At 42.0% G+C, this 22,868-nt stretch overlaps 1 protein-coding gene across 2 annotated transcripts in view; it reads left to right on the forward strand.

Annotated features, from left to right (window-relative positions):
* The window catches only part of CNOT2 (CCR4-NOT transcription complex subunit 2), a 113,193-nt gene that overhangs the window by 70,612 nt on the left and 19,713 nt on the right, over nt 1–22,868 (forward strand). Inside the window, exons 3-7 of one of the 2 annotated variants that reach the window (XM_054399390.1) lie at nt 11,110–11,134; nt 16,026–16,173; nt 17,266–17,448; nt 20,857–20,936; nt 22,069–22,194. In XM_054399390.1, coding sequence (XP_054255365.1) covers nt 11,110–11,134; nt 16,026–16,173; nt 17,266–17,448; nt 20,857–20,936; nt 22,069–22,194 — 562 coding nt within the window. Of the gene's footprint in view, nt 1–11,109; nt 11,177–16,025; nt 16,174–17,265; nt 17,449–20,856; nt 20,937–22,068; nt 22,195–22,868 lie in introns of both variants that reach the window. The other variant, XM_054399389.1, reaches the window with a different exon arrangement.

Genomic DNA, 22,868 nt, shown 5'->3' on the forward strand with positions numbered 1-22,868 from the left:
TTTATAGAAGATGCAGAAATCAGAACAGTTGGAGAAAACAGTTTTAAGATTTGGCATGAAACAAATGTGGTCCTGTGAGTTAAATTGACAATGAAATACACAACGTGCCCACAAAATACTGACAGAGTTAGTTGTAGCTAATTTCACCAACTTCATTGAGTTATTTGCACTGAGCAAAATCATTTTGAGGCCAGAAGTGTGTGTAGTTTTTATTTGCACAGAGTGGCAAGGACAGAAATTGGTAACTGAAAGCATTCATATGAATTTACAGTTTTCAAATGAGCAAAAGAAAACGGAAGTTGCTGAGCTTTGAGAAAAGATGAAAGCTGTTCAGTCTGAATCTCTTTGACTTCCCATGTATGAGAATGTAAGAAGGACTCTACAAAGCTGGGCCAGTGTAGCCCTATCCACTTCAGATGTGTACATGAGAATATAAGCTCAGGACGCCTTCCTGTTGTTCTGAACTGCAGTCATACATCTGACAGCAGATAGAGACATGGCTTTTTTTAATGAAGATCTGCCCAAATTAAGAAGAAAGTTAGGACAAATTTGTCAATTCATGTTTTTTCCATTTCTTGACCGGTGCTTTGCTGCTCATTATTCTCTTTGTTGCTCAACAGATGATAAAATGCTCACAGGAACACAGTAGTAATTCCCTGATATGCATCTCAAATGGGATAGTTTGTTGAGCTCATACTGCTCTCTGAAAAATCTAAATGGTTTAGCTAATCAGTGTGGTGGTGTTAGGTCATAGGCTGGACTTGATGAGCTCAGAGGTCTATTCCAGCCTCAATGATTCTGTGATGCTGTAATTCTGGACTTTCTCAGCTGAGGCCTAAGATATTTTAGCAGCTCAGTTCTTTCAAACCGTGGCTCCTTGTGAAGTCAAATACATTTGAACAACTGAGACAAGGAAGATCTAGCCTGCAGATTACATTTGGCTCATTGCACTAAATTTCCTGGAGTGGGTTTTGTCTACTGAGCAAAAATGGAATGTTGGCTGTGGGAGCCTGCTTTGCAGAGGATTCTGCCACCCTGTTATAGTAGAAGCACATCTGTGGTGGATCAAATTCAGGTGTTCCTCTGTCATGAGAAAATGGCATGAAGGCAGACCTCAGTGGGTAATGGACATGATGATGATATAATTGATAGGGGGTGGTCAGAAACTGTAATCAACACCTTTCAGTGTGAACTTCCATTAATTTAAAGAGCCTTTACCTAACTCATACTGTGTTTTGAAATACATGGCATTGGAAAGAGGTGATTCCTTTACAAGAGATAAAACCCTGAAATAAGACTGTGCCAGTGTCTCACCACCCTCATGGGGAAGAAGGTGTTTAAGGCAAGATTGGATGTGGCACTTGGTGCCATGGTCTGGTCAGTGTGGTGGTGTTAGGTCATAGTCTGGACTTGATGATCTCAGAGGTCTTTTCCAGCCTCAATAATTCTGTGATTCTGTGGTCATTCTGTCTGTAGCCTGCATTTTCATCATGAGGTTGCAATGTATGAAAAAGGAACAAATAAGTTTGGAATGCAAAATGCAGCCATTTACTCTGTCACCTTTAAATTAGTATTTGAATGGGATTAGCAAATAAAACGATCCCTGATAACATGATTTTACCTAGAGAGATAAATGGGGTTTTATCCTGTCACACAGTTCTTACGAAGTACACCTGATCTGAAGTTTTTGCATGTCACTTTACAACTTGAAATTATGTCACAGGGAAATTAATTCCTGATGACTGTAGCATATAATTTATGGTTGAGTTTGTATTTAGATTTCTTTATAGAAGAACTATACGTGGTAGTGCTTCTTCTAAAGCTTCTATTTTACTGCGTTTCCATCTAAATCAACCATATGTAATAGTTTTTTTGTATGTCAGCTTTAGCATTTGGACTAATTCCTTGGACCATAACATCATCTGCCTTTTCTAGGGGGGCATGCTAATGTTTTCCTACACAATAACTCAGTTAACTGAACATGCTGTATTGTACTATTGGTGGTTTCCATGCTCAGTGTGTGAGTGGTATTCTCTTGGGTGTTGTTGGGTTTGTTTGGTTTTGGCATTTTTGGGTTCTTTTTGTCTGCAGCTAGTAAAACAGTGATTGCTTCAGAAAAAATGTGAGTAAATAGCTGGTAATGGGGAGACAATAAAGCTTGCTTCATGTCCAGGGAAAGTAACCTTTTGGGAAGTGTAAAAGGAGACCTCTTAGGAAACTGAAAGAGGCCCAAGTGATCGAGGTGGCAGTGTGTTGCCTTTCTTAGACCAGAGTTGAAAGGAAGGGTTTATGGAGGGCTGGAGCACCTCTCCCATGGTGCAGGTTTCAGTGGTACAGACTGAGAGAGTTGGAGTTGTTCAGTCTGGAAAAGGCTCCAAGGAAACCTTCTTGTGGCCTTCCAGTGTCTGAAGAGGGCCTACAAGAAAGCTGTTGAGAGTCTTTCTAGAGTGTCAGGGACTGATAGGACTGGGGGGAATGGATCTGAACTAGAGAAGAGAAGATTTAGATTAGGCATTAGGAAGAAGTTCTTCCCCATGAGGGTGGTGAGACACTGGCACAGGTTGCCCAGGGAGGTGGTGGAAGCCTCATCTCTGGATGTTTTTAAGGCCAGGCTGGATGTGGCTGTGAGCAACCTGCTGTAGTGTGAGATGTCCCTGCCCATGGCAGGGGGTTTGGAACTGGCTGATCCTTGAGGTCCCTTCCAACCCTGACAATTCTGTGACTCTATGACTTACTTTGCTTTACTAGTTCTTATTTGCTTCTGGCATTTTTTTTCCCCAACAAATTTCCAGTAACTTCTGGCTCATCAATACACTGTACCATCAAAATGAGCATTTCTACCCAGGGAAAATGTGTTTCTAAAACTTTACTCTAGTAGCTATGTTTACCTCATGCTAATAATGCCATTGGCTTTCAAAGGCAAGATCCCTGGCAGTGCTGGAGGCCAGGCTGGACAAAACTTTGAGCAATGTAATCCAGTATAAGGTGTCCCTGTCTGTGGCCCGAGAGTTCACAGGCTCCCAGGATGTTAGGGGCTGGAAGGGACCTCTGGAGATCTTCCAGTGCAACTCCCCTGCCAGAGCAGGACCAGAGAATCCAGCACAGGGCACACAGGAACACATCCAGACAGGGCTGGAAAGTCTCCAGAGAAGGAGACTCCACAACCTCTCTGGGCAGCCTGTTCCAGTGCTCTGGGACCCTCACAGTGAAGAAGTTCCTCCTCATGTTGAGGTGGAACCTTCTGTGCTGGCATTTATATCCATTGCCCCTTGTCCTATCCCAGGGCACAAGTGAGCAGAGGCTGTCCCTGTCCCCTCCCTCTTGACCCTCAGCCCTCAGCTATTGATAGACATTGATCAGATCCCCTCTCAGCCTTCTCCTCTCCATACTAAACAGCCTCAGTGCTCTCAGCCTCTCCTCACCAGGCAGTGCTGCTGTCCCTTCATCATCCTCATAGCCCAGCCTTGGAGTCTCTCCAGCAGATCCCTGTCCCTCTTGAACTGTGGAGCCCAGAACTGGATGCAATATTCCAGATGGGGCCTCACCAGGACAGAGTAGAGGGATAGGAGAACCTCCCTGGATCTGCTGGACACACTCTTCTTAATGCACTTCAAGATCCCATTGGCCTTCTTGACCACCAGGGCACATTGCTGCCCCATGCAGCACTTGTAACTAAATGTTGTTTAAGGTCCCTTCCAGCCCCATTCTGTTGTATGATGTTACCTTTAAGATCTTGAGATACTGCTGCCAACAAGAGTGGTCCTACCTCCATGTGCTTCCCAAGTGCCACTGGAAGCAGAAGACCACAACTGGAAATGATTCAGTGTGAAAGATTTGGTTTCTATTTCACAAATAATTTAGACCACTGACAATTTTCACTCGCAATTAATACCCTGCAATTATAAGGTCTTCAACATTTCTTCACACATCTCTGACTTGGGAATTTGGAAGTATTTTCCTGTAACATGGTAATTTTATTAATTAACATGGTATTAAAAGGTGGTTTGTAGTCTATTAACACTACAAAAAGATGACAAGAGTGTGGAAAAACATATACATTTTTTTATCTGTTAATTGTGGTTCTGATTTATTACTATTTTTTACATCAATATAATACTTTTGAGGCAATGGGTGAGCTGTTTTATTATTAAATAATGCAGCACAGATGGCAGAAACCCGAAATAAAGTAGCACAAGTAGCAGAATGATGCTGATGTTTGCACCTACAAGAAACCCACTGTTTATCAGACCAGGCATTACTCACAGATTTATTTGCTTCTTCTTATACAGTTTGCTTTTAGGGGTCAATTTTGATGTATTTTAACTTCAGCTTATGTCGTGCTTAAGGAAGTAGCTTTAGGCTGTGAGTGCAGAATGTAACAGCCTGTGCTGCTGTGCTGAGCTTTCTCAGTGCTGAGCCTTCTCAGTGCTGCCATGCCAACGTCTGCTACCCCAGCAGGTCTGGTGACAGGCAGCTGTGCCTGCAGGAAGAATTCAGCTCTGGGGAGACCACAACTCAAGTGCTGTGTCTAGGTTTTGGGCACCTCAATCCAAGAGAGATGTGGAGCCAGGGCAGAGGAGGGCAAGGAAGCTGGGAAGGGCCTGGAGAAGAAATGTGATGAAGAGTGACTGAAGGAGCTGGGGATGGTTAGTGTGAAAGAGAGGAGGCTGAGGGGAGACCTCCTGGCTCTCTACAACTCCCTGAAAGGAGGTTGTGGACAGGTTGGTGCTGGTCTCTTCTCCCAGGTCATTAGTGACAGAAGAAGAGGGAATGGCCTCAAGCTGCCACTGGGTAGGTTCAGACTGGACATTAGGAAACATTTTTTCAGGGCAAGAGTGGTGAGGGACTGGAATGTGGTGGGCAGGGAGGTGGTGGAGTGCCCAAGCCTGGCTGTGTTTGAAGGTGGTTTGGCTGTGGTGCTTGGGGCTGTGGTTTAGGGGTGAGCCTTGTAGAGCAGGGTTCTGGGTTGGCCTTGGTGATCCTGAGGGGCTTTTCCAACCTGAATGTTTCTGTGAGTCTGTGAAGTTTGGGGTTGTTTGGAAGAGACAGGTTGCTGCAGTGCTGGGGAAAAGTGGACAACCCTGTCAGGCAGCTCTGCTGCTGGGTGTCCTTCCCACTGCCTCCCTCAGCTTTCAGGAAGGCTTCAGTCTGTGTTCACCAGTCTCCCAGGATGTTTGTAAAAGCCATCATTTTTTTCACAGTTCTGGCAAATTTAAACAATTGCTGGTGGTGGTTTTTTGAGATTGCTTACACATTTAAATGAACTTAATGCAGTAAAGCCATCAAGAGTTAACAAAAGCAGTTACATTACAATCTCAGCCATCTCTAGGGGTAGGAAATTGCCTGATAGCATGCAGCAGCTTCCTGTCTTTTGGTGGGAACCAGTCCAGAAAAAAATGGGCCATCTGCTCAGATCAATAAGACCAAATGCAAGGTCCTGCATCTGGCTTGGAGCAGCCCTGAAGAAAAGGACTTGAGGGTGCTGGGGGATGAGAAGCTTAACATGAGCCAGCAGTGAGCACTTGCAGCCCAGAGAGCCAAGCAGAGCCTGGGCTGCAGCAAGAGAAGTGTGGCCAGCAGGGCCAGGGAGGGGATTCTCCCCTTCTGCTTCACTCTTGTGAGACCAGTTCTGGAGTCCCTGTTACAAGAGGGATATGGACATGATGGAGGGTGTCCAGAGAAGGGCCATGAGGATGATCAGAGGGCTGGAGCTGCTCTCCTGTGAGGACAGACTGAGAGAGTTGAGGTTGTTCAGTCTGTAGAAGAGAAGACTCCAAGGAGACCTTCTTGTGGCCTTCCAGTATCTGAAGGGGGCTACAAAAAAGCTAGATCCAAGCCAGAGGAGGGGAGATTTAGATCAGAATTTAGGAAGAAGTTCTTCTGCATAAGGGTGGTGAGACACTGGAAGAGGTTGCTCTAGGAGGTGGTGGAAGCCTTATCCCTGGAGGTATTTAAGGCCAGGCTGGATGTGGCTCTGGACAACCTGCTGTAGTATGAGGTATCCCTGGCCATGGCAGGGGTGTTGGAACTGGATGATCCTTGAGGTCCCTTTCTACCCTGACAATTCTGTCACTTCTGGCTTTAGTAGACTAAAAGGAATTCAAGAGTGACTTCCAGCCACCACTGCAAGTAAGCTCTTGGAGTTTTATTGTGTGGGTCATGTGGCTAGATATCTAGTCAGATAAGATAATGATTGCAAAATGCTAGAAAGAATGGGGTTTAATGCTACTAATAACATCCACCTTCAATCTTCATGATCTTGGGTAGACCATGTTTAAATGGGCTGTGCCTCAGAGGTTGCAAATGCAAATACAAGTGCTGGTAGCACAGGTTAAGGGTTTGGCTAATTTACTTGTGGTGGTGGTGTCCTATATTATATGGAAAAAATAGAAAGACAAAATTCTGAAGTGCTCCTTACTTAGCTATGACAGAAAAAACTCCTTAATACCAGGCAGAATTTTATAATTTATTACAAAAACATAGAGACAGTGAGATACTGATATAAAATACTGCTTCTCTGGGAGGTTTGATAAATGCTGGGGGGCATTAACAAGTGTCCAGCAGATCCAGGGAGGTTCTCCTCCCCCTCTACTCTCACCTGGAATATTGCATCCAGTTCTGGGCTCCCCAGTTCAGGAGGGACAGGGATGTGCTGGAGAGAGTCCAAGGGAGGGCTCCAAGGATGCTGAAGGGACTGGAGCAGTGCCTGGTGAGGAGAGGCTGAGAGCCCTGGGGCTGGTTAGTGTGGAGAGGAGACGACTGAGAGGGGATCTGATCAATGTCTATCAATAGCTGAGGGCTGGGGGTCAGGAAGGAAGGGACAGGGACAGGGACAGGCTCTGCTCACTTGTGCCCTGCGAGAGGAGGACAAGGGGCAATGGATACAAACTCTAGCACAGGAGGTTCCACCTCAACATGAGGAGGAACTTCTTGACTGTGAGGGTCCCAGAGCACTGGAACAGGCTGCCCAGAGAGGTTGTGGAGTCTCCTTCTCTGGAGCCTTTGCAGCCCTGTCTGGATGTGTTCCTGTGTGCCCTGTGCTGGATTCTCTGATCCTGCTCTGGCAGGGGAGTTGGACTGGAAGATCTCCAGAGGTCCCTTCCAACCCCTAACATCCTGGGATCCTGTGAAATGTTCAGTTCAAGCAGCCAGGAACACATCCACAGAAATCTTTATTTATTTCTTCTCAAGGCTTGTTATCTTTGATGTTCTAAGTGTGTTTTGACTTCAGTTCAGTGAGTCTGACAACTGATCTTAAGTACATGGTCTTTATTATGATTTTCTATAAAAGTTTCTCTTTGAGTCATTTTTCAATTAACTTTTAATGTTAAAGCAAATGGCACAATACTTTGCAATGTTTTAAAACAATCCAGTGTTTAACAAGCAGTATTCATTAACTGCTTGCCTTTTGACTGCATTTTAGAAAATCAAGGAGTTTGTGGTGCCGATGAGTAATGAAATGCCTCTTAGGTCTGCGATTTTGTTGGGTTTGTTTTTGTAAATTTTCAAGTTTTTCGATTTTTTAAAATCCAATTTTAATTAAAAGAGGCTTATGCTGGGGTTTGTATCACCTTCTGATATCACATTGCCATCTCAGTAATTTTGGAATGCCCTGAGAAGCTGTTCTCACAGGATCTTCTCTTTGGCTTAACTGTTTGGTTTACCTGTCCCAAAGCTGGTAGTACTCTGACTGCTGTTTCTATCTCAGTGTCTGATTGTATTTCAGATTATTGTTTTATGCATGTGTGCTGTTGTCTCTGAAGGTATCTCATTACTTCTTTTTCACTCTTTTTTTTCCCATGGAGTTGCATTCTGTCACAACTTGCCAATATGTTACAGGATTTTCCAACTTGGTCAATCACAGGATCCTAGGATGTTAGGAGTTGGAAGGGAACTCTGGAGATCATCAAGTGCAACCCCCCTGCCAGAGCAGGACCAGCGAATCCAGCACAGGTCACACATCCAGATGGGGCTTGGAAGTCTCCAGAGAAGGAGACTCCACAACCTCTCTGGGGAGCCTGTTCCAGTGCTCTGTCATCCTCACAATGAAGAAGTTCTTCCTCATGTTGAGGTGTTTTTTTACCTCAACATTTTATGCTGACTTTCTTTCCTTCTAACACTCCATATCAGCTTGGTTTATCAATGTTTAACAACCGTCAGTTGGTTTGGATGGGGAGTGTGCTTTTGAAGTTTGAGTCTCATACTTGAGTGTGCTTTGGTTCATGTTGCAGAGCAATCTTCATTTGATTCCTTATGGATCTAAATAGGCTGGAAGAGATCAAAGAATCACAGAATGATTGAGGCTGGAATAGACCTCTGAGATCATCAAGTCCAGCGTGTGACCTAACACCACCACATCGACCAGACCATGGCACTAAGTGCCACATCCAATCTTGCCTTAAACACCTTCTTCCCCATGAGGGTGGTGAGACACTGGCACAGGTTGCCCAGGGAGGTGGTGGAAGCCTCATCCCTGGAGGTTTTTGCAGCCAGGCTGGATGTGGCTGTGAGCAACCTGCTGTAGTGTGAGGTGTCCCTGCCCATGGCCATGGGGTTGGAACTGGCTGATCCTTGAGGTCCCTTCCAACCCTGACAATTCGACAATTCTGTTACCTCCAGGAGTGCACTACTCATGTTCCACTTAGTAACAGGCAACTAATCTGTGACATGAGGTGTTTTAGTAATGGCTGACTGTAGTTAGAAATACATACAAGACGTATGTAAGGCATTCAGGACCAACTTCTTTGTTGCACCAATGCCCTTCTCTCTGGCTGCATTATTTGCTGATGCAGATGTGGCCTATGAATTTTGGTATGACTGTTGAGCTGAAGCCACTGGTAGTTATTTAGCGGTTGTTTGTGGGGTTTTTTTGTTGTTCACAGATAGTTCTTCACTAAGAAAGGAGAACTTCTGGCCCAGTTTGACACATTTTAAAAAGTTCATAGGATCACAAGATCACAGAATGTTAGGGATTGGAAGGGACCTCTGGAGATCTTCCAGTCCAACTCCCTGCCAGAGCAGGACCAGAGAATCCAGCACAGGGCACACAGGAACACATCCAGACAGGGCTGGAAAGTCTCCAGAGGAGACTCCACAACCTCTCTGGGCAGCCTGTTCCAGTGCTCTGTCACCCTTGGAGTGAAGAAGTTCTTCTTCATGTTGAGGTGGAACCTCCTGTGCTGGAGCTTATATCCATTGCCCCTTGTCCTATACCAGGGCACAAGTGAGGAGATTTGTACGCAGTTTTTTGACTGGGTTGGGAGCTTTGCAGCTTTCTACCTTTCTCTAACAGTTAAGGTGGAGGTTTAAATTCTATTTATTTTTTTCCTAATTATATCAAGAAATAGTTTTTTCACTCACTAAGTAAAAAAAAAAATAAATCTTTTTTTCTGCAGGACAATTTTGTGTTAGTATTTCAAACCTCTTCCATATGCAAGTGTGGATCTTCATTGCTGTGCGTGCTTGCTATTAAATATGTGAACTTTGCTCAAAACACATGTGAGCAGATAGTATTTTGGGGTGATATTTCTGATCCATTATTCTGCTGGTCTGCAGTAATTGCCTGCTGTAAGGTTTTATGCCTTCTGTATGTGTTCAAAAGTCATTAATACTTTGTGATTTATAGACATGAATGCTGCTTTTGATATTCTGTGTCTACATTGCATGCCTTCTTTCTCATTTCTGCTGTCTAGATTTGGCCCCGCTATAGAGAACTAGGAGATTCAGTTCATAAGGTTTGTTGGAGTTCTACCTCTGTCTAGATTAAGTCAACAATATGATTTGCCATTTATCTCAGTAAAAGTTACTTGGATTGGAATGCTTGACTCCCAAGTTGAAAAAGCCTGAAATCCCCCTATGTGTAAGAATCCAAACATTCTGTTAGTTAAAACTGTTCTGAAAATCAGGTCCAGATCCAGACTTCTGCACTACGCAAGCAGGCATTTGCCCACGAAGTAATAAGTGCAAGAAGCATATTCTGTTGTAAACTGGATGGATTAGGTCCACTAATACATCTTCTTGCTCCAAGGGTCAATCAACTATACCTAATGTTGATGAACCTCTAATCTCTTCTGTAAAGCCATCCAGAAATTGATGTTCCAGTGCTTAAGTGTCCTTAAGACTGAAAAGGACTTCCCCCTCCCCCCACTCCCCCCCAAATATTTAGCCTAAATTTCCTGTTTCTCAGTTTGATTAATTCTTTCCATTTTTGCAGCAGCATGGAGGGTAGTTTATTGCTCTCCCCTTACAGCAGTGACTGAAAGTATGGTGCCATGTTCTTACAGTAGTTCTTAACACAGTTGCCTTGTTTTGGGGGTTTGCAACCCCAAATCTCAAATCTTTCATAGTGGATCATGAGTTTTGTTTTATAATTTCGATTTTACTCTTCCTGAGAGTCTCTTTAATTTACCACATTTCTTGTGTGATGTCCAAAAGTTAATAAAGAAGATTTTAATGGCAGTATTTGGTGATCTGTGATGCCTCTAATGCAGGCACCATAGAGCAGGAAAGATTACTTCTGACACTTAGGCATCTTAGCCTATTCAGTTTGTACAAGCATGAAACTAGCTCTTAGGGTGGCACATTGTAATTTTACCATTGGAATCTTATCTGAAGTTTATATCTGTTTCTCTATACCTGCTGCTACCTAGCCACTCACTTCCCACCTTTTGCCATTCTAGCTGATAATATGGAGCTTTGCACTTGTTCTTACTACACTGAACAGGGATCAAGCTGCTTATATGATGCATGTTTTGCAGGGGTAAAAAAACCAAAGCTGTGTCAGACTCAAATAAATGAGTAGTCCCTTTTCTGTAAAAATGGACCTCTCAGCTCCAAGGGTTGAAAAACTGAAAGCTTTTAGATCATCTTCCCCTATGCTATGTGTTGCAAGTTAAAAAAAAAAAAAGTCTGGTTTTCTATCTGTAAATGCATTAATTTTTGTTGCCATGTAATATAAATTTAGTACTGTGCAGATAGTCTGGGAAGCTTCTAAAACTTTAAAGACTTCAAGGAGTTTTGGCTTTCCTGGCAAAGTGATAAACTGTTGTAAACTTTCAGAGCAGGAAAGCACAATGTCTTGAATAACCTTTTGCTCTTCTTACATTTTAGATGCTGGCATCACCATCAACATCAGGTCAGCTGTCTCAGTTTGGGGCAAGTTTATACGGGCAACAAAGTAAGAATTCTTTTTATTGATGATCTGTTTAGTTTATGCCAAATATATTCTAGTTTCATGCCCTGGATAGAGAACATGTATATGGCTTTGGGTTTTGTTTTGTTTTGTTTTGTAAGAAAGACAATATTTGTCTCCTTATTTGTGTGTTTGGTCTGTTGTTTATTTGAAGGTAACATTTTTGCTTTGCTCTGTATGTGTTTTTGCAGTGTTTGGGATGCAAAGTGTCATGTATTGACACTGTGTACCTGTTAAATACCAAAATATAATCATCTTGTAAAGAATATCTGTGATTTAGCTGTCACTCACTGAAGGAAAAACTAAGAAGAGGGAGCTGGACTAAAAATGAGCCTAGTTCAGATAAATATGTAAGGAGTAGAAGGAAGTTCTGCCTTAAGTTATAACTGATGTTTCATGCTCTAGAGGAGCAAATCAAATCTTGAGCATGTACTTAGCAGCTTGCATTTGGCAAAGAACTATACCAGTAAGATTATTCTGCACCACTGTGTGCTGGGTGTTTCCCCATCCCTTGAGGACTCTTTTCTGTATTTTGCTAGTCTTGTATGTACTGTTGTAATAGAAGCCCTACAGAGCAGCAGTCACACATGTAACACTAGCCACCTAATGTAAGGGCAAGCACTGGGAACTGAACCTTCTCCTAGCTGAGAGGTACAGCCAGAAAGTGACTCAGAATAGCGGAGCTAAGATACAAGTAACACAGGTCTGTGAGCATCTCTCATCACTGCACACTTTCATATCTCCTCAACTGCCTTGCCAAGTGCTCCTGACTTGGGTTTAAGGATAAGTGTCTTGAGTAGTTTAGAGGGTCAGCCCTTTTTTATCTGGACAAACTAAAAGCTTTGTCAGCTCAGTGCGTGGCCTTCACAGTTTAGTTCGGCTTTCTTCCAATAGTTTAAAAAACACAGGGACAATTTTACTATCTCAGTAGCTGTTGATAGTGGCCATAAGATACAAACTGCCATTTGATTATGCTAATGAGACTTGCAGGAGCAGTTTCTGGCCAGTCTGAGAGTCATATTTGACGCTTGGAATCTGACACTATTGAACCTTTCAGACTGAACTGTATAAGGATGCTCAAGGGTAGCTTAGCCATTCTGTTTATCACAGTTACTTACTGTTCATTTTTAAGGTTAACTTTTTTCATCAACTTCATTGTCCATTCAGTTGGCTCTGGTGCTTAGGACATAATTTCTGTAGCATGCATGCATCACTAAAAACTAGAGAACAAACATTAGTGGTGTTCAGTTCATACCAAATAAGGAGAAAAAGAGGCAAGAAGTTTCTATGCTGTACTCAATGCTTAGAGTTAAAGTAACTTTAGGAAAAACCAACCAAAGAAAGCTGGTAATGCCTATGTGCTTTTGGATTGGTAGCTGTCAGTCATTAGGCAAGAAGCCATGTTCTAGAGTTTAAGTAAATTCAGCTTAACAATTAGGCTATGTCATAGATCAGCCTCCAGTACAGCCCAGGCAATTTCTTGTCTCAGTTTAAAAAAAGTGCAAAAATGAAAGCATAAGAAAAAAAGATCCTTTCTTTCCCCCTTTCTTTCTTTCTTTCCCCCTTTCTTTCTTTCTTTCCCCCTTTCTTTCTTTCCCCCTTTCTTTCTTTCCCCATTTCTTTCTTTCCCCCTTTCTTTCTTTCTTTCCCCCTTTCTTTCTTTCTTTCCCCCTTTCTTTCTTTCTTTCCCCCTTTCTTTCTTTCTTTCCCCCTTTCTTTCTTTCTTTCCCCCTTTCTTTCTTTCTTTCCCCCTTTCTTTCTTTCTTTCCCCCTTTCTTTCTTTCTTTCCCCCTCTTTCTTTCTTTCCCCCTTTCTTTCTTTCTTTCCCCCTTTCTTTCTTTCTTTCCCCCTTTCTTTCTTTCTTTCCCCCTTTCTTTCTTTCTTTCTTTCCCCCTTTCTTTCTTTCTTTCTTTCCCCCTTTCTTTCTTTCTTTCTTTCTTTCCCCCTTTCTTTCTTTCCCCCTTTCTTTCTTTCCCCCTTTCTTTCTTTCCTTCTTTCCCCCTTTCCCCCTTTCTTTCTTTCCCCCTTTCTTTCTTTCCCCCTTTCTTTCTTTCCCCTTTCTTTCTTTCCCCTTTCTTTCTTTCCCCCTTTCTTTCTTTCCCCCTTTCTTTCTCCTTTCTTTCTTTCCCCCTTTCTTTCTTTCCCCTTTCTTTCTTTCCCCCTTTCTTTCTTTCCCCCTTTCTTTCTTTCCCCTTTCTTTCTTTCCCCCTTTCTTTCTTTCCCCCTTTCTTTCTTTCCCCCTTTCTTTCTTTCCCCCTTTCTTTCTTTCTTTCCCCCTTTCTTTCCCCCTTTCTTTCTTTCCCCCTTTCTTTCTTTCCCCCTTTTCTTTCTTTCCCCCTTTTCTTTCTTTTCCCCTTTCTTTCTTCCTTTCTTCCTTCCTTTCTTTCCCCCTTTCTTCCTCTCTTTCTTTCCCTCTTTCTTTCCCTCTTTCTTTCCCTCTTTCTTTCCCTCTTTCTTTCCCTCTTTCTTTCCCTCTTTCTTTCCCTCTTTCTTTCCCTCTTTCTTTCCCTCTTTCTTTCCCTCTTTCTTTCCTCTTTCTTTTTTCCCTCTTTCTTTCCCTCTTTCTTTCCCTCTTTCTTTCCCTCTTTCTTTCTTTCTTTCTTTCTTTCTTTCCTTCTTTCTTTCTTTCTTTCTTTCTTTCTTTCTTTCTTTCTTTCTTTCTTTCTTTCTTTCTTTCTTTCTTTCTTTCTTTCTTTCTTTCTTTCTTTCTTTCTCTCTTTCTCTCTTTCTCTCTTTCTCTCTTTCTCTCTTTCTCTCTTTCTCTCTTTCTCTCTTTCTCTCTTTCTCTCTTTCTCTCTTTCTCTCTTTCTCTCTTTCTCTCTTTCTCTCTTTCTCTCTTTCTCTCTTTCTCTCTTTCTCTCTTTCTCTCTTTCTTTCTCCCTTTCTCTCTTTCTCTCTTTCTCCTTTCTCCCTTTCTCTCTCTCTTTCTTTCTTTCTTTCTTTCTCTTTCTTTCTGTCTTTCTTTCTTTCTGTCTTTCTGTCTTTCTTTCTTTCTTTCTTTCTTTCTTTCTTTCTTTCTGTCTTTCTGTCTTTCTCCTTATGGTGGACACCTGATCTCCTCCCTACTTGTCAGCAACACTGTAACCATCCTACTCCTTAACAATTCTACTTTAAAGAAAGCCAACAACAAGAAATAACCATCAGTGTAAAACTGGCTTTGCTGAAACAAATTCTTGCACAAAATTAATATGAATATTACAGTCTTGGTTTTCACTGTACTATATCTAGTTTGGAAGTGTATGCATTTTTTTATTTACCATTTTATTTTAAGAATTCTAAGTAAAATTAACCAGCATGGAATGTTATTGACTATATATTTATGCTCACTGAAATTATTCTGATGCAGCAAATTGACAAAATATTTACAGTGAACCCCTTGATATAATCAGCACCTAATGAAGTCTTGGGAGGCTTGTTAAAGCAAGTCACACTACCTCTTAATCTGAATGCACAGAGATAAATTTGAGTGTTATCAAAAGTTTGAGTGTAATTGCAGACCTCTTGGATTCAAGAGGTAAGTAGGACACGGCCAGACAGCAGCTCTTAAAGCTAAACAACTGGGAGGTGTCTTCAGATCTTGTCCATGATGATAGCCCAAGTATGTGCTGTCTGTACTTTGTCTCATTAGCATTTAATCATATAATACACTGCCATATTCAGCTCTTCTGCAGGGCTGACCTACCCTGAGAGTGGTGATTCACCATCAGTTTTCGTTTGTTTGGTCTGCAAGATAAGGTTTTTGAGTTCTCTGAGTTTACCTCAGCAGCCTTACACCACAGCACTAGGGACTGCTACTTACAGCTGTCACATTTCATGTGCTCAGTTTCTTTCTCTTGGTAGGTTGCACAAAATGGCTTTTCCTTGCCTTTGAACATCATGCTGAAAGTTCATAAACAACAGACAAGCTACATGTGCATTACAAGAAATTCCATCAAGTTTGGGGGATTTTGAGACAGGGCAGCAACTTGGTGTCTTTTGCTGTTCTGAGTTAAATTAATTTCCTCTTTTTTTTTTTTTTACCTCACTGAAGTGCTTGATTTATGCTGTCGCGCTCATTTGTGTACAAAATACTTCTGATCACAACAGTAAAATTTTTCTGTATATTTGTAAGTGCTAATAGAGGACAATTAAAATTCTGCTTGCTGCTTCTCAAAGATTGAACTTTTAATGTGGACATTGAAACTCTGTTATCAAAAAGAAGCAACTTAAACTTTACAGAGAATTGGCCTAAAATATGGCACTTCTTTTGCCCGTCTAAAAGTAATATTACTGTTAACTGCATATTCATAATTGCTTAATTTTTGACAAAACAGATCAGTATTGTAAATATTGTTCAAATGCTGACCAATGTATTCAGAATTAATTAACATATTTCTTGAGTGCAGTTACGAATTTTCTCCAAATACTGCCTTTTTGGAGATAATTTGCAGATTGTCATGTCCTGATCAAAAACACCAAAGCTGAACCCTAGCTATGGTCCTGCTCTGGCAAGGGGGGGTGGACTCAAAGATCTCCAGAGGTCCCTTCCAACCCCTAACATCCTGTGATCCTGTGAACCCTTTCTCTACAGTATGCATCTCAGAGGAACCAAAATTTTTTAAGTGACTTAAGATACAGAAATTCCTTGAAGAGGCTTCCTAAAGTTTATCAGAAATTTGAGATATTTGGGCTTCTACTGTGTAGACAAGGACTCAGTTTTCCACTGCACTTTCCTTTAGTCTTTACACTTTTCCTAGGTTGTCAAGCATAAATCGTTTCCATCTAACACCTGACAGAGAAGACTTTGTTTCCTGCTTGCTCAATATCTCCACCCCTCTGAATTTTTTTTCACTAGGTGCACTAGGCCTTCCAATGAGGGGGATGAGCAACAATACCCCTCAGTTAAATCGCAGCTTATCACAAGGCACTCAGTTACCGAGCCACGTAACGCCAACAACAGGGGTACCAACAATGTCACTTCACACGCCTCCATCTCCGAGCAGGTATTTATTGACAGCCAATATTTCTGCCATTGTGTCTTTCTGCAGAGCTCTTGGTAAATGTTCTGCGTGCTTTGCTCCGCTACTTTATAGTCTGATTAATTAAGAAAGAAAAAAAAAAAGAAAAGTAGTTTCTGTTGACCTCCCCCATCTGCCCTCTACCCTGTCCTGGTGAGGCCTCACCTGGAATGTTGCGTCCAGTTTTGGGCTCCCCAGTTCAGGAGGGACAGGGATCTGCTGGAGAGAGTCCAACAGAGAGCTACTAGGATGATTAAGGAACTGGAGCAGGTGCCCTGTCAGGAGAGGCTGAGAGCCCTGAGGATTTTTAGTCTGGAGAAGAGAAGACTGAGAGGGGATTTAATAAATGTTTATAAATATCTGAGGGCTGGGGGTCAAGAGGAAGGGGACAGGCTCTGCTCAGTTGTATCCTGGGATAGAGGTCGTGGAGTCTCCTTCTCTGGAGACTTTCCAGCCCTGTCTGGATGTGTTCCTGTGTGACCTGTGCTGGATTCTATGGTTCTGCTCTGGCAGTGGGGTTGGACTTGATGACCTTCAAAGGTCCCTAACCCCTACAATCCTGTGATCCTATGACCACTGCCTGTGTTAGGGAAATGATGCTGTGAAACAGTAAGAACCTACTGTACTGGCAGACAGGATTTAATTTTTGTATGTAAAGGACAAATTGCTGGCAAATTCTGCTTCAGAATGTAAGAGGTTGTTGCTTATTTTGATTGTTTTGGTAAACATGTGGTTCAAATTTTTTTGTATGGATGTGATACACCCTGTAAGATTTTTAAGGTAGTAGATCTGAGGTGCTCATTAAAAGAAGAGCTGTGACAGCGTTTTAAATACATAAATACTTCAGTTTCTATCTAAACCTGACCAAGGACTTCATTAGCATGTAATGGGTCATCTGGTATTTCTGAGGAGATCCAAAAGTGTATTCATTATAGAGAAAGCAACCCAAATGTGCCCCAGTGACACTAAGCACAAATTAAGTTGCAACAGCTTGAGTCCATCCTACGTTAGTCATTGAAACACATAACCAAATACTATTATACAGCCTCATCTCTGTGGATGATTTTTCTCTTTCAGGGGGATATTGCCTATGAATCCTAGGAATATGATGAACCACTCCCAGGTTGGTCAGGGCATTGGAATTCCCAGCAGGACAAACAGCATGAGCAGTTCAGGGTTAGGCAGCCCCAACAGAAGCTCTCCAAGCATAATATGTATGCCAAAGCAGCAACCCTCTCGACAACCTTTTACTGTGAACAGGTAAGGCTGTACAGCCATGGATGTGCTTAAATGCTGCTCTGGAAGTCTTGATTTTTATCCATTAGCTTGAAAGTTGCTTTGTGTGTTTCTCATCTTCTGGCTATAAGCTTTGAAGCTGCTTTTAATATTCTCCCAAGCTTTTGGAGGCCTTTAAGTTAAATTCTGTTTGACTGTTGGATTTCTACTGCTGCTTCTTTAAAATATATGATGTTTCTCCTGTGTTTACAAGTCGGGGTTTGAAACATATCTTGATTTTTTTTAATATATGCATCCATTTTAAGGCTGTTTATCTGTGAATTTGGGAAGAAGGCAGGATTTACAAACACAATAGTTATTCTGGAAGAATAGTTAAGTGATTCCTACAGAATAGGAACCTAGGATTTGACTTGTTAAATTCTGGAATGACCCAGAGAACAGTGGTTTGCCATTCTTTTCAGGATTTGGTGCTCAATGGATACCAAAAGCTTCTCAATCACTTCTGCTCTTTTTCTAACTCTGGTCAAGATTCTAACATCATAAATCATTAGGCTTTACTGGTTTGATGCCGTGCTTAAGCTTAGTTCATATTAATAAACATACAGTGAAAAGTGTGTGAATTCTAATTATTTAATGTGTGCAGTCACAGCTTCACACAGCTGACTGCTTTCCAGGCTGTTTTCCACAACCTCACAATCTCTGTTCTCCCATTTTCTCCCTTCAGGCCCTTCCTTAGGTAACTGACTCTCAGGCAGAGCACAAACAAGCTCATGGCAGCCAGGTGTCACCTCTAACCCAATCTAGTACTTGACAAAACAGATAAAGGGAGGTGAAAATTAATGTCAACAATTATTGAAACTTGGTGAGGCTATTCAGTTCTGTAGTTTCATATTGATGTAGGCATACAAATTATTTTCTCAGTCACAGCAATTGAGATTTGGTTGTAGTGGTTTATGTTCTTGGAGTGTGAGGAGATTTTTCTTGCCCTCAATTACGTAGAATTTGCCTTTCCTGTGATGTATAGCATCAAGTAGAGGAGATGATAATTTAGAAAGATAATTCTGTATTTTAAATAAGTTTTGAAACTTGAGCATCACAGGAAGGTGACATAGTAATGTGTTTTAAAAATCTGCATGCAGAGGACAATGATTTTGGATACTGAGGCATGGAGAGAAAGTACTTATTTAAATATCATCCAACTCTAGGGTAGATAATGAAGCATTTGAAATAAAATCCTCATCTTCCACTGCTTGCACTGCAGAACTCATTTTTGAGAAGCTACAGCCTTTACAAATTGAGAAGGAAATATCACAGGAACAAAGCCAAGTTCTTATTCCACAGTTTATTAAGTCAGAGAAGTATAGTAGTATTTTTCCAGTCATTAATTAATTTATTAAACAAGACTTCAAATTATACTTGAGAGAAAACCAAAATAATTTATGATGCTTCCTTGACAGGTGCATGTATTATGTGACTTCCAAGAAGTGTTTTCTGAATGGTTGCCTTGGTTGGAGCAATAAAATGTTAGGGTTTTGACCATAAAAATGCTTGACTTTCCCTTTCTTAATTACATTGGTAAAATAAGCTACAAATAATTCATAGAATCATAGAATGGCTTAGCTTGGAAGGGCCCTTGGAAATAACCTGCTCCAACCTCCCTGCTGTGGGCCCAGATGCCTCTCTATTTTGTGGCCTGAGCACTTTCTTGTCCCTGAAATTAACAGTATTTTAATTACTTCAAAGGCCAAAAAAAAAAAAATCCATTGGCAATACTGTGTCATCAGGCTAGATTATGTGCCCTTAAGATCAAGTTGTCTCCTGTTGGTACTCTTACCACGTCTAGGATTCACAGGCGATAGCAGGAATGTGTTTCTTAAGATGTGTGGGGTGTCAAAAAGGTGTCCGTCAAATGCTCCACCACTGGAAAACAAACCAGGACAGGATTCTTCCCCATGAGGATGGTGAGACACTGGCACAGGTTGCCCAGGGAGGTGGTGGAAGCCTCATCCCTGGAGGTTTTTGCAGCCAGGCTGGATGTGGCTGTGAGCAACCTGCTGTAGTGTGAGGTGTCCCTGCCCATGGCTGTGGGGTTGGAACTGGATGATCATTGAGGTCCCTTCCAACCCTGACAGTTCTGTGATTCCTTTTCTTGAGATCTCAAGCCAAATCAAAGCACTTAGGCCTGTTGCAAACTGGAGTGAAATGCTTCAGCTTTCTAAGTGTGGAAAAAGCCTGCCTAAGTAAAATTCCCACTAGGAAAATATTTGACTTGAATATGGAGACTTATGAAACATCAGCTTCCATCCTGTGAAAGGTGAACAATCAGTGTTGTAGAAGGCTAATCACATCCTGGGCTGCACTAAAAGCAGCGTTCCCAGCAGATCCGGAGAGGTGGTTCTGCCACTGCTCTGGTGAGACCTCACCTGGAGTAACTGTGTCCAGCTCTGGAGCACTCAACATAGGAAGGACATGGAGCTGATGGAGCAGGTCCAGAGGAGGGCCATGAAAATGCTCAGGGGGTTGGAGCAGCTCTGCTCTGAGGACAGGCTGAGGGAGCTGGGGGTGTTCAGCCTGGAGAAGAGGAGGCTCCAGGGAGACCTAATAGCAGCCTGCCAGTACCTGAAGGGGGCTGCAAGAAGGCTGCAGAGAGACTGTTTGCAAAGGCCTGCAGGGACAGGAAATGGCTTCAAACTAGAGAAGAAGCAGATTTAGATGGATGTTAGGAACAAGCTCTTTACAATGAGGGTGATGGAACACTGAACAGGTTGCCCAGGAAGGTGGTTTAAGGTGAGGCTCGATGCAGCCCTGGGCAACCTGATCTAGTTGAGGATGACCCTGCTGACTGCAGGGGGGGTTGGACTTCACAGATATCACAGAGTCACAGAAACATTCAGGTTGGAAAAGACTCTCAGGGTCACCAATGCCAACCCACAACCCTACTCTGCAAGGCTCACCCATAAACCACAGCCCCAAGCACCACAGCCAAACCACCTTCAAACACAGCCAGGCTTGGGCACTCCACCACCTCCCTGCCCAGCACATTCCAGTCCCTCACCACTCTTGCCCTCAAAAAATGTTTCCTACTGTCCAGTCTAAACCTACCCAGTGGCAGCTTGAGGCCATTCCCTCTTCTTCTCTCACCTGTAAGAAGAGACCAGCACCAACCTCTGCACAACCTCCTTTCAGGGAGTTGTAGAGAGTCAGGAGGTCATTCCAGTTGTCTTGATTGAGCAGTGCCTGCTGCTCACAATATTCAGAAGTGTAAAGGAAAGTGATTACAAATTGAGTTTCGGCTGATGTGGGTTGCTCAAGGTCAAAATAATTTAAGTGTTTTAGTGGGGGGTGGATGGGGTGTTTCCCCCTTAATACCTTCCACTGGAAATTACAAAGTATGTATGCCCTTTTGTCTGACTTCCTGGATTTTTTTCACAGTATGTCTGGATTTGGGATGAACAGAAATCAGGCATTTGGAATGAATAACTCCTTATCGAGTAATATTTTTAATGGAACAGGTGAGTTTACTCTGATTGATGTTTAAAGCAGAGGGTGGACATTTTGGGGACTAAATAAGTCTGGTTGAAAATACTTCTTTTTCTGGGAGTGCAACTTTGTTATCGTTTTCAGTTGTTGCAGAGAAACACTGCTCCAGGAGTGGTGCTATGGAATTGTTAATGCTTCATACAGTGGATTTCAATACTTTCACAGTGCAATTGTTCTGTAGAATACTCATGTGATTACAGATGATACCTAGTTGGTTAGAAATGCAAAATAGCTTGGGGAATTGAGAGGGCATCAGTGAAGAAAAGATTTTTCCATTCCTATCAAAACATTATATAGGTTAAAAACAGCAGGAAAGCATTTTTGCAAGTCTCAAACTCCTTTTGAACGACTGATTTTACAATGTGATCCCTCCCTTTGGTTCTTTCAGTTGTGATTTTTCTCTGGGAATTACTTCCTTCACCTTAATTTAATGAACGTGAGAGGGGAGGTCTCCTTCTGCAGAAATGCCTTAGGGTTGTCCATGCTGACATTTCTGTAGGTGACTGTGTATGTGAAACAACTTGAGGTGCTGGTGACAGCAGAGTGGAAGGGTTTGGGCATCCCCTAGGACTTTGTGACACCACACCTCTGGCCTCACCATTTGTAGTGTTCTGTGCTGCAAATCAAAGAGCATTCCTATGTAACTTGCACTACATTGGCTTGACAGCTGCTTCAAATCTATCTTACCTTATCTCAGGACAAAAGAGCTCCTTGATGCTGCAACTAATACAGTTTTTATCTTCTCTCAGATTTCTTCTTGATAGCTCCTTAAATTTTAAATAGGCTCCTTATCCTACTACTGCAACTTCAATAGCCTGTGTTTTTATGCATGCAGTCTTTAACTGGGAATTAGTAGACCTTGTTGCTGAGTATTGTTGGCTAACTCATGCTTAAAAACAAACTTCAAACATCTTGATGCTCTTTTAGTCTCATAGCACAGAGGCCACAGTTGTTTGTAATAATTGTAATAAAAGTACAAATATCATCTTGAAGAAAGAAAATATATCCTACATTTAATATATTCTACAATTAATCCTGCCCCTTTGAGTAAAAAAAAAAAAAAAAGAAACAGAAGGAAATTTAAAATATCTGGTTTTATTGTAGATGGAAGTGAAAATGTGACAGGACTGGACCTCTCAGATTTTCCAGCACTAGCAGACAGAAACAGAAGGGAAGGAAGTGGCAATCCAACTCCATTAATAAACCCTTTAGCTGGAAGGGCACCCTATGGTAAGATTATACTTTTGAAAGTTCTTTGAATAAAATCAGTATTTGCTCAATGCAGCTTTTGCTGTTCATAGGATAATAGGTGCAGTCTTTTCAAAAATGCCTGACACATGAGCTCCTAAGTCTCATTAAAAATAAAATAAATAATCAATATCTGTGTGATTAGATATTTCCTGCAGGCTTTTGTAAGCATTAGAACTCATCTGCTTCAGTTTCATCATCAGTAAAGGTTGTTGGAGTTTTCAGTCTGTATAGTAGATTGCTCTAAGGCTGCTCAATCTAGACATTTCCAAGGGGGTTGGACTCAAAGACCTCCAAAGGTCCCTTCCAACCCCTAACATCCTGTGAGCCTAATCTGTTGTTTTCTAATTGCCTGTATTTTTTGAGGTCAGAATAGTACATTTTAGAAATGATATTTGATTACTGGAGGTGTTACTGTGTGACAAGCCAGCAGCTGTAAATATGCTGTGTAAGTTCTCTGTTCATTGGTAGTGCTTGCTGTAATATTGTTCACTGTCACTTAAAAGGAACACCACAGTTCAAAAAAGAACCTGTAAGCATCAACTGTTATCAGTCAGATTCCAAGTTCTGTGTCTTAGGTAATTCTTGCTAACAGCTTAAAAAAAATAATAGAAGGGAAAAACTTCAGGGTGGATACAACTCTTACTGTTTGGGGT

This window comes from Indicator indicator, chromosome 3 (genome assembly GCF_027791375.1).
Source record: "Indicator indicator isolate 239-I01 chromosome 3, UM_Iind_1.1, whole genome shotgun sequence".
NCBI lineage: Eukaryota > Metazoa > Chordata > Aves > Piciformes > Indicatoridae > Indicator > Indicator indicator.